This window comes from Topomyia yanbarensis, chromosome 3 (assembly GCF_030247195.1).
Source record: "Topomyia yanbarensis strain Yona2022 chromosome 3, ASM3024719v1, whole genome shotgun sequence".
In the NCBI taxonomy this organism is placed as follows: domain Eukaryota; kingdom Metazoa; phylum Arthropoda; class Insecta; order Diptera; family Culicidae; genus Topomyia; species Topomyia yanbarensis.
In genome coordinates, this window is record NC_080672.1 from 327,425,570 (window position 1) to 327,438,250 (window position 12,681).

General features: G+C 38.4%; 1 protein-coding gene across 1 annotated transcript; it reads right to left on the bottom strand.

The window, feature by feature from the left end:
- Nucleotides 1-7,883: 7,883 nt before the first annotated feature.
- Nucleotides 7,884-10,396, bottom strand: LOC131690533 (acyl-coenzyme A diphosphatase FITM2). Its single transcript, XM_058976399.1, has 2 exons — nucleotides 10,205-10,396; nucleotides 7,884-9,941 (listed from the first exon to the last, which is right to left on the bottom strand). Exon 2 carries the CDS (start codon nucleotides 9,919-9,921, stop codon nucleotides 8,587-8,589), a length of 1,335 nt encoding a protein of 444 aa, XP_058832382.1. The 5' UTR covers nucleotides 9,922-9,941; nucleotides 10,205-10,396; the 3' UTR covers nucleotides 7,884-8,586.
- Between the last annotated feature and the right edge of the window lie 2,285 nt (nucleotides 10,397-12,681).

Consider the following 12,681-nt stretch of genomic DNA (forward strand, 5'->3'; position numbering starts at 1 on the left):
GCTGATATGGAACGCAGCGCAGCAGCTGCTACGCTTACAACGTCAGAACACGAACTAACGATGTTCTATTATGTTCCCTTTCCATACGTGTTGCAGTTCATTGGATGACAAAGGGGCAGCCCTAGCAACCCTCGCTGCTTGGTCGAATTGTACCGACTAATCATGGATCAGATTACTGCTTTCATAAAATCCATTATTTTCATTACTTTTAGTAATTCTCGCGTATTTTTTGAGAAGGGCCAATAAGCATACTGTCAAAATTCACTTTGAGAAAGAATTCCAGACAAACCGTAACTCGCCGAGAATGGATGGTAACATTTTATGAAAGAGAAAAGTTTTTTCTTTCGTCTATCGCTGTGGTTTATAATCGGCGATTAATAACAAAACACGCGAGAATTGTACATTCTACGGAATCGGATACAAAATTGTTGTACATATTTCAAATCAGATAGCGCATTAATCTTATTTTTTCATTCAGTACAACGGCAGATATTCACGTTAAAAAGTGGGTAAAATTCCAGCAGAAAATTTTGAAACGGGGCCCCTATATTGAAACGTTAAAAGTATTCTACTTCAAAAACTACAATTTTCATGGTATTACACAGTTATTCAAATAACCTTAAGGGACCATCCATAAATGACATTGTTATAACTACTTTTTGCATCATTGTTCTCTCCACAATGTATTAATAAGTCCCGCAGATTTAATGTATAGTTATTGTGAAAACACAACGGTTGAAATAACTAAATACATCGTATATGTGGACGAGACCTATGTCGTAAGCACCATTTGCGTATAGTTCTTTTCAGCTGACTATAGTGTGTACTATTACTAACTATAAAACTGGTCAATTTTTGCGTTCCCAAATGTATTCCTACACGTCGTGGCCATTACAGTGAAAACTCGTATACATAACATACGGGCGTGCTTCGAGGACTTTTCGATTTTTGTCGTGACTAACGACTTACCTTTCAATATAGGGGCCCCTTTTCATAATTTCAGAAGAAAAATGATGTCAGATTTTGAACGCTTATATCTTTTGTTGTACTGAATGGATTTAATCAATTTCTTCGGCATTTTGTCGAAAATATTTGTACCAATGTTGTATTAAATTTTGGAATATGTAGGACATTCATTATCAACGGAAAATTAGTGTTTTGAAAAATCTTTCGAAAACGACTCGGAAAAGTGAAAATTTGCAACCCATCCCGCACAGAGCCGTCAATATGGTGCACCAACCGAACAATAAAATGATGAAAAGTTTTAAATATAGGTCCACTACCTGTTTGTTCCTATGATTATTCGTATTGGGTTGCTTGACGAGAGAAGTTGGTGGGGGAAAGCCGGCATATTCGTTTTGGTTATGAAATTAGAAACCGGACGGAAAGGAAAGGCTCATGCACGGCACGAGAACGAGCGAGAAAGCGATAGTAGTGCATATTAGCGAAAGCGTTACGTACCTTTTGAACCTTAATGACAGGTTTTTGCAAATCCTTCCAAGAAAATCAGTGAATGTGGCAACTCTACCACTAAGCGAAAGCTACACCAAAACGAATGATGAAAATATTTTCATTTATCGCACAAAAGGAGGGCCTTTCATCTGCATCAAAAAGTTAATAAATAGGAACGCCGTGATGCAAAGCGTGCTCATTCGGTGTGAGCTGCGAAAAGGGGAATGATCATATGTGTGTATGCAGTAAAAACAATCGTCGGCAAGGTTTGAATTGTTTCAAAAGATTCTCGTCTTGTATCAACATAGTTATCTACAAACCGTCCTTATTAGGACAAGTGCAAAATGGAAAAAGATGGGTTGGTAATGTATATGACATAACAGGGATGTCGTGACCACACTTCGAAGTTATTTCAAATCTTGCAAAGCATAGCATTGAAATAATTTTTTCCTATATGAATGAAATGACAAATTTTCAGGCCAACGCGGCAATAACTTTGCAATTTATAGAACAATTTTATATTTTTAGTTATTTATTAACTGTCATCTCTTCCAAACAACTTAACCCTCTGCTGCCAACACCGTGGTTTTGCAGGGTTAAGGAGAATCATTGTAAAATGTCCAATACACGATTTTATGTTGTTACCTCCACTAAAACACTTCAGAACACTCCCACCTGTCATACATGTACATTGTCTGCTTGTTGAAATCATTATATGAAATTATTGACCTGTATTCAATGCGGAGAACTCGGTAATAAAATTGTTTTACTGAATATACTAACGAACGGGATTCCCAGGAAAATTTCGCTGAGCCTGGTGAATCGAACGTAATGCGTAAAATTTAGCCATTTGAAAGAGATACAAGCAGAATTTTAAGAATATGATCATCGCGGTTATGTCCCGGACATTACCCGCCCCTAATATTTCGCTAAGCGTGTTCATTTCTGTACGCTAGGAAAAAGATTCCGATGGTTGTTTCGAGAGATTTTAACATTGATATTTCAAAGCAAGAAAATATGGAATTTGTTCATTTCATGAATGAATGTCTCAACGAGCTTAGAATCCAGCGCATCCCCTATCAACGCAGACGCCAACAACAAAGGTTCTTTTCAGAACCACCATAATTATTATAAAGAATAACTTGAAACATTCCCACATATTTCATTGAGTATCATTCGATTTGAATTACAAGTCAAACGAGTAGTCACGACACTCCGGTTATGTCCTAGACATTACCCACCCATCTTTTTTACGTTTACAATAATTTTGCAGTAAGGCCTTATAAACCATCGCATAATCGAGTCCTAGCCTGGAAGGGTTCTTAGTGACCAAATAGAAGTTAGCACTAGCCTTAAAGGTCTCTACACTAATGGCGATTTAGCTTGAACCTGAAACTGAGTCAGGTTCTAACCCCAACCGCTGTCAGTTCATACATTTTGACAGCAGTTCGGGTTAGGAACTGACTCAGTTTCGCCTCAAACAACATAATCACATAATAATCGGCTCCTAAGTCTGACGAAACAGAAAGTCGCAACGGAATGCAGTACAGTCGTGATTCGCTGCTTGGGCCACAACCTTGCCCAACTAACGAATTTGATTCGCTAGTTGGACCGACTGACAAATGTCAAAAACTCTCCAAAGGAGATGTTGGCAGTGTAAATGCATCTGTTCATATCTCTAAATATTGTCAGATTGGTTGTCAAAGTAAATTTGACACGAGATTTTGACGTTCAGATACTTTTTAGTTGGACAATGGTCCAACTGAAAAGCGGTCCAGTTAAAAAGTGTCCAACCAGCGAATTACGACTGTACTAGGAGTTTGCTTTACTTATTAGTGTTGCACCAAGTGAGTAAATGCTGAAATTTTATATGGTAGATGAACTGTAACGTTCTCAAACCATAATTTTTTTAGCGTGACTGCAGAAAAATGAGACTAAAAAGGGCTTTTTTGAGATCACCATCGAGGATTATTAGATTAGATCGTCGTAAGTTTACCGAAGCTGTCCAATGCTACAATGAACTGTCCTACCGGTCTATTGTGGATCATAATAGTGAAATTGAACAATCTGTTGTTTTTACAACAGATTGTTCAATTTCACTATTATGATAAAACGTTAGGTCAACATAACTACGCATATTGTTACACTGAACATTCCACTCACAATAGTCATGCTTGCAATAGAATGTTCAATATTACTATTATGGTACAAAGCTCGAGTATAGTGAATGTGAGCATGGATATAGTTAAGGTGAGCTAACGCTATAGTCGGTTAAAAACCACTATAATCGCAAATTCTAATTAACCTCCTCACTATAAAATTTTTCTTAGTGTACGTAGCATGACATGACCCCCTACCCCCCGTCGTCACACATTATCACAAAATATAAAACTGCCCCCTCCCCCATATAATGCTACGTCATTTATGGATGGTCAAGATATAAAAATCCAAAAGATCTGTCTTCAAAACATATTTTTTGTCAAGTAACAAATTGTTTGCTTCACATAGACCCATTGTAATACATCCAGCTGTTACAGTTGTGTTGAAGAATATGACGCTCAGAAGAGAACCAGTCATTCGAAAGAAGAAAAAAGGGAATATAATCGCTATGCATGAAGCGAGTTCAGAAATAAAGATTATTAGGGATCATCCATAAATGACGTAGCATTTTTGAGTGATTTTTAACACCCCCCTCCCCCATCGTAGCATTTCGTCACAAACCTCTAAATACCCCCCTGGTAATTACGTAGCTTGACGGTAGCCCTGCTCCCCCTTGTCACCGTAATTTTTTTTTAAATTCTATTCTATTCCCCTATAAAAAAGCTACGTAGCATGACATGACGCCCTACCTCCTGTCGTCACACATTGTCATTGTCATTTCTCAGCCCACACCCTGGCAGACGTTCATCCGCCCATCTAGACTCTGTCAAGATGAGGACCTACAAAGCCTAACTGTTCGTATGTGCTAGTCCGTATAGCACACCAGTTTCTTCCACAAGCAGGCGCCGGCTGTTAACCAGTCCCACAAGTTTCAGATACATTACATAGAGGATAGTTGGAGACAGAAAATGAAGAGATAGTAAAGAGATTTTGGTTTGCTGAAACGAGACAAGAAAAGCAAAATAATTGATTAATTTTTTTTTTTTTTATCGGGCAGATGGGACTGCAGCTTAACGTAACGTCAAGTTCTCTATTTTGTCTGGTCCAATGTATCCTGCTCCTAACAACGCGTGCTAAGTCGTCAGTGATGCAATTAAAACTTCACATTGATTCCGCTTCTATTTTCTTCCTGATCTCCTCATGGGTCCCCTAGGTCAGAAGCGGATCAATCGAATACAAACTATTTGGCGCAAGTTCAGAGCGTGTAACGTCGTGTCATCTAGTCTGTCATCCTATGGAAAATCATCCTACCATCGCCTTGGGGTCAACGTCATATTGGCAAATTTCGCATTGAATCCGCTTCTGTCTCTTCCTAATCTCCTTTTTGTCTGCTAGGTCCGAAGCAGATCAATCGACTATTAATTGAAACGGTAAACATACTAGCAGTATTAGTCCTTACTCGCGAATACTTTTCCTTCAACTGTGCTGTTTCTTCTCTATCTTATAACATAACTCGATTATCCCTGTTCTAGTCAATATACATATTCATTACATTATGGACCAGGCAAACCCTTAATTTTTCTATTATTATTATCCTGAGTAGCTATACCAGTGAAGGTATTTTAGGATTTCGCAAAAGAATCTCTGCCAATAAAGGCATAAGAAATATTTATCCACTATTAACCATAAAGTTTGCTCGAACCGAATGTCCGCCTGGTTCGACTCGAATAGACCACACCGACCCGAAAGGGTTGCTTATCATTTCTGAGAGCCGGTGTGCTTGGTCGAGTTTAGTAATAAGAACAAGTCCTGAATAATTAACTATCTCTTAGGTGCCAGTCCTGCACTCCTTTCCTGAACTAGCCTCATACTCACGATCAAAAGAGTCGACAACTAGTAGGATCCACATGTCCCCCTCCCAAGCGAATTGATCAACTTGCAAGTAGGAGCACATATCTACCAACCAGCCAAGAAGACTTCCGAATCAATGAGAATGGACCATGCCAGTCGAAGGCCACAGGCCCAGCACCACCTCGTACAGTGTCATTGTCATTTCTCAAGATGAGAACCTACAAAGCCTAACTGTTCGTATGTGCTAGTCCGTATAGATTTTGGTTTGCTGAAACGAAACAAGAAAAGCAAAACAATTGTGATTAGTATCGTAGCTATAATAAATAAATAAACGATTTCTCCTCTGTTGTCGATTTCCCTGTTCGCAGTCCTCCCTCCTGTTCCTGATCTGTTTGTGCCACTGGCTTTCCGTTTCCTTGGCCGTCCCGCTCTCCCACACACATCGTAGCAGGAGAAACAAATGAAAAGACAAAACAAAACATAATGAAAATAAATGGAAGTGTGCTATCTGTGCCTAAATTGATGTTGCTTCTCAGTTTCGCACGACCCAGGGGGGACTTGGCCTTGATCCCAATGCTCTGTCACCGATGTTACGTGATATTCGTTATGGAATATTCTTTGTTTGGGGGCCATTCATAAACAATGTTGTACGTTTTTTTATCCCTGATCCGCTGATACGTCTAAAATTCATTTTTAGTTTTTTATCTCGTTACGTGACGCTCTTCCCTATTGTCAATATCCAACATCATTTATGAATGATCCCCTGGTGATATATTTAGAGCAGACAATCCAATGAGAAATAGGATTGACAGGATTTTAGTGCGCTCTTGGCACCTTGTGTCACATCTTCATGTTTGTTATACATACTAAGTATACCAAAGCATGCGATGTGATGACCGGAAGATTAGAGAAGCAACTCCTCCCCTTCCCCCCCATCCCTACCTCCTGTCGTCACACATCATCACAAAATACAAAACTCCCCCCTCCCCCATATAATGCTACGTCATTTATGAATGATCCCTTATCAAATTGTACAGTAGACGAACTAGTTGTGTTTTCCTGGCAGCGCATACCACGTCCTACGAATCTATCTGTTCCGGTTTTTCCGCGGTTGTCCTCTTTGAGATATTTCACCAGCATGAAATTAAAGGAAGTGTATCTTTTGAATTTTAAAATTATTCGCATGATTCTAAGCACGATTTTTTTGGTAGTTACTGGAAGTCGGCCATCTGGGATTTGAAAATGGCATTTATCATCAATTTCCGTTGTCTACTGACCATCCTCTTTCAAATGACACTCATATTAACGAAGGTTTTCTTAATTTTCTGGTAACCGAAAGTCGACATCTTGGAATTCAAAACGGTATTTATCATAAATGTTCGATGTCTACTCTCCACCTGCTTCCAAATGGCACCCATATTGAAGATGGTACCCTCTATTTGCTGGGAACCGGAAGTCCCCATCGTGGATTTCAAAATGGCGGTAATCATTAATTTTCGTTGCCTACTAACCACCCTCTTTCAAATTACACCCATATTGATAGTGTTTCTCACTCTTTTGTGGTAACCGGAAGTCACCATTTTGGATTCTCCTCTAGTCACTAGGTGACGTGATAAAGATCCTAAACTCGAGTATTAGCTATTTAGGTATAATGATTCTCAAAACCACCTATGATACTCTGTTCCATGTTCTATTTAGCAGACTGCGCTTTTCGATTGAATTCTCCATCACCAAATACCAAAACGAGTTTCGAGAAAGACGATCAACGGGGACCGAATGTTTATGCCGGAATAATTCCTGAATCCATTTTGCAAATAAAACATAAGGGCTCATTGCCTGTTTGTGGATTTCCGTGCTGCGTACGATCCAATAAATCCACGCGAACTGTGGTAGACAATACTCGTACTTAGCTTCTAATAAAAATTATTCGAATGCTAGCAAATATACGCTACGAATTTGTTGAAATATTAAGATGGCATGATGACTAACGTTTGCGTACTTAGTTCCGCAGCATACATATACGAACGAAACTTGCTTTATGCGAATTTCTGATACTCCTTGTTACTCTGTACGACCCTAAGGCATGGACATTAGTGGATACTGATTTTCGAGTTTGGAAGAAGAGGCGCTTCATCCTCGGAGGTAGAATAGAAAGAGGCACAGACGCATGATTCACGAATTGCACCAAGTAAATAAGAATACAGACATTGTATACGGCAACTGCAAAGTGGTGGCCAAAGATAGAAATCTGCAAAACATGTAGTCATCAAATGAAACGCCCGGATTGTGGGTCCAATAAAATATTTGTTCGGATTTTTTTTCTTAAAGTTATACAACAAAACGTTTTGTAGGATTCAAAATCGTCTGAATGCGCCACTTAATTGCGAGATACTGACGCATTAGATATGTTTAAATCTACAAAAATAGCAAAAAGGCCTGTTTTTGGAGATGTTTCGATTGAATGAAAATAGTTTCTGTACTTAGATTGAAATTTAAGTGATTTATTCCCATTTATCACCACATTATTGTCATCTTATAGATGACAAACATGTAAACAAATGTAATTGCATTATCACACAGGTCAGTTACCAGTATTTATAAGAACCATAAAAAATATCAATGATAAGAACTCACCCAACAGAAGATTATTTTGTATTGTAGAACTAAATGAGTAACTGCAAAAAACCTAATGCTTAAGAAATATTAGATTACCCTAACAAAATTTAATAGCGTTTTTATTCGTATATTTTCGTTTCTACAACATTCGATGATAGCCAGTAGACAAATCTCAACATCACGTGCAAATGAAACCTGTTTTAAATCAAGAGAAGCATTCAACTTGTTAGTCTTTGGTAAAGTTTAATAGATATGCGATGCGATAAATTTTCTGAACTTAGTATGTGGCAAATTTATTTACAGCAGCAATGCCTTTAGCCTCTGTCTTCTACAACTAAGGAGTTTATTTGGACTTTACAAATTAGAATATATGAAGCATTCTGTACCCACTAGTTTAAAAGACATAAATCCAAGTAGAAGGTAGATAATATAAACTCTTTAATAAGATTATCTTTCACGAACACAGTGTTACTTTTGTGATGAGAGTCGTTGTTTTTGTCGTCCAAGAACACACGATTGAATTAGCCCATTACCTCAGATCAAGATGATACGTAACACAAAACAATCCTACTCAACCCGGTCAAATCTGCTTCGGTGCATACTCTGCTGGAAACGAGACAAAGGCGGATTGTTCATATCAAAATTTCCGCCTCCGGTAGAGGCTCCTAACCGTGACGCACCTGCGTTGCTGTTGAAGGAAGTGGAAGTACTTACGAACGATGACCCCATGCCGGAATCCTGTGGCGATATGGTTCCTCCTACAGTGTTGGCAGGGGAGCTGGGCTGTTGTCTTGCTGCGTACAGAGGCATACCCATAAATTTAGGTATATCAGATGACTGCGACGAGTTAGGCTGCAGTAAACTACCACGTCTTCGGAGACCGATTTCTGCTGGTCGAGACGCGACCTGATAGTTGAAGAGACCTTTGCCGACTGGATCCGGTAAGAGATTCTGTGTCGGATACCAAGCACGATACGTGAAGAACCAAGTCAGTACAGCAAAGATCCCACTGAGAACCTTTTCTACCATCCGGTGGTAGTATAGCATCGTTCCAACCAGCATTACGTCCCACAGCAGTTGAAGCATGGTCATACCAACGAAAAGCAACCGAATCGTGGGAGTGTATCTAGTGTAGAAATGCTTTAAAGCCTTCAGGTCGTCATTTTTCAAACTTTTCAGAGGATTTGTTCCTTGCGTTGTGTCATTTTTGGCTCTATTATGTTCCTCATTACGAAGGTGCTCTTTAATGCTTTCCCAGCCTATAATTGATCGAGCTTCCTCCATCAGGATAAGACTTGAGTAAATCAGAATAAAGGCATGTCCGGAAATATCGAACCCACTCCACAGATGCCCCGCTTTCAAACAACCCGATTTTGAATCAAAGCCTCGGGTGCTACAACGGCCATACGTAGATTCAATGACGTTAAACAACTTGGTCCACACGAACCAGAACCCGGTTGCAATTCCTAGCCTTGGAAGATGATTTTTCACCAGCTTTTGGTGATCCCCACAGCATAATGTCACCGATGTCAACGCCAGGAAGGGCAGCGAAAACAGTAATGTCCACGCCCATCCCATTTTCACGAAGTACACATTGAATAAGTTGTCCGATCTTGCAAGGTACGTTTTAGGATAAGGCAGAAAATCTCCTATCAGAGATACAATGAACAGGCTCCCTAAGTAGAGCGGTACTTTAAGATTGGTGTCGAAAAATATAATCTTTTTGCACACGTGTAACACCATCATCGTGAGAGTTTCTTTAATCGTGGTCGGTGCCGGTGTTGGGCGTGTACCTTTCGCCTCTGCTCGCGCTGTTGTGTCATTCACACTGGTCCGGAAGTTCATGTTTGGACGTTGCGCGCTACCCGTTTGCGTGTGGATTGGTTTACGCTTTGTTGCCATTTCTCTTTGTGCCAGATAATCTGAAACAAAGAAACATCATCTAAAACAGCTACGCATAAAAAGAAAGTACCTAGTCCTAATCGTTCTCGTACTTATTTGAGCAAAGAAAAAAAAACTAATTATTGGGAGAAATCTAGTGAAATTAAAAATAAACATTAGCTTAGCGATCAAATTCAACGTGCCAGAGTGAGAAGGAAGCAGGTCCAGCTGGTCGAAAATGTTCCAAAAATAAAATTGCAATGCAACAGACGAGGAGGGCACAGGGATTCAATTCGATACTTACATCACTTTGTTTTCTATCAAAAGGTCAATGATTTGCATATACAAACGAAGTCGCTCTTCTGCCTCGGATATTCGTTCCGGAACAGTGCTGAACAATCTATCTAGAACTTCTATACACCATTTCTGTATTTACGACGTGCGAATGATTTCCGACAAAAACACGATTGACGTAAATTTGGTTTCCTCTTCTCCCTTTTTAAACCTTCGTTGGTATATGTCAAATTAAGATGAAAAAGAGAATATCGTTTTGTTCTAGGATAGGATCCGCCAGCTCTGTCTTCTGTTTTTGAACCAATTCTGAACCAGCTCGTGATTGGACGAAAGTGACATAGGCAAACCTTCGGCTTGGAAACTAAAAGTACCAAAGGGCTGCTTGGAAGTGTTGTCATATTGTGATATCAAACATAAAACGACGATTGTTAACCGTGTTGATTTTTTTGTTTTCTCGAGATACCGCTTTCTTTCTATAACATCCGTCTGTAATTATGAAGTGCAGGCATTATTTGGCAGACGAAATCAAACATATTATCCAGAACTGAAATTCCCGAGAGATCCGGTAGCGCGGTTATCGTGGATTCTGTTCTGTGTGCGGAGTAATGCGGAAATGCCTCTTTTCGAAATCAACAGGCTGTGTAGCGTAAGTATGAAAATATTTTGAACATCATGTAAAAATTGTCTTTGTTCCAGTACCGAGTAAATTGGAAGTCCTGAGCAAACAGGGAGAAAGTTATCCCGGAAGTCGCTTCTTGTTCTTCCTTTGGTATTATCGATACAGTTGAATTTTACAGTTTTCAACTGAATCGGTCATCGGTGTAAATAGGAGAGTGTATTTTCTACTGCTGTTTTCTCCGAAACAATCACATGTAAAAACCTATACATTCCTCCAAAACAAAAATTAAACCTTGCAGAAAAGTAGTTTTAGAATATTTAATATAAATCCGAACAGAGAAAATTCTTCTTGTGACAGAGGTTGCTTGACTCAGAAAGCAACTTACAAAAATGAAGAGGCGTGAAGATATTTTTCGTAATGTCCAACAACGAATATATATTATTTTGTTTTGCTGTATTCCGATGGAAAAAACGTTATGATCGTTTAAATGCGGATATAAAGACTAAATCTTTGATTTTTCCATGAAATTGGTACATAATATAGAATATTTTAATCAGAACAAATATACGACCGAAACAAAACAAATATTTTGGCAACATTGGTCGAGTGGGGGTATGTCGTTTTCAACAGGGATTAGTAAAATATAAGAAGAAGCCAGCTGGCGGATCCTATCCTAGGTTTTGTTCCCCATGCATACACGCAAAGAAAAAGATTTAATTTAAGAATTAAATCCACTAATTAATTGATTGAATTTGTTCAATAGAAAATTTTATTATTACCCGTTTCAAACAAATATTTAATTTAAATTGGGTCATTAAATGAAGAATAAAAATTTTCTTTTATTTCATAAACCGATAGAGCTCATCTTTCTAAATATAACAATATATGTTCAACCTTCAAAACTTCAGAATGATTTTTAATTGATTTTCTAAAAAAAAAATTGAACACGTCCTCGTTTGACACTATCGACAGCGGGCAGTTTATCGCGTCTAAGTTTCTGTGATGAATACTCTCTATGTATATAAAACACAGTTCTAAACGTGTTTTAAAATCAACAAGAAATTAACCATTGTATGAAAAGCCTTTCACCTCACAAATTTGACAAGTGCTGGTCCTTTTGTTTACAGTTCGGACTTAACAAATTTAGATTCCATTAAAATAAGCTTAGTGCTAACAATTATTTCCCAAGAAATTTTACCGCAAAACTACTAACCAATTCGGAGAACACTAATTAATTGATAAACAAATAATTAGTTCACTTATTAGATCTTTCATATATATATTTTCCCACAGTAGGGAATAGCACAATTGTAAGGCGTTCTAGAGAATAAGTTCAAAATGTAGGAACAGGACCATCTCCTATTTAATGCATGACGTCACTGTACAGTGACCAATAGAACGGTTTCACAACACTGTTCGAAATTATAAAACAAAGCACTCGGCACGGAATGTCATTGTTTCAGTTCCAGTTCTATTTTGAAACTCCTACATACGATAAAACGCTGCTGAACATCCCTGACAGAGCTGAACATCGGAATTGAATGTGGAAACATTGCATTTACAACAGATATCGTTGTCAACTGCAGTTTTGATGGTAACATTAACGTTTTTTATCAATACTTCTTTTGATTTTACACAAAAAATACGCTCTTCGGTTTTTAATGCATTTAATTTATTATTTTTTGCAAAAGCGTTCTGTTTGTCCGGTTCTTCGAATGTATGCCGGTTTTTAAAACTTTGGTAAGTAGATATTATAGATATAATAGTAAATAATAAATACAAGTGCAACATTTTCCATTTACAGGCTGGCAATCTGTAAACTGATCCGGGTCAGTTTTTGATTTTGTCGACTCCCGCCGAGTGTATAA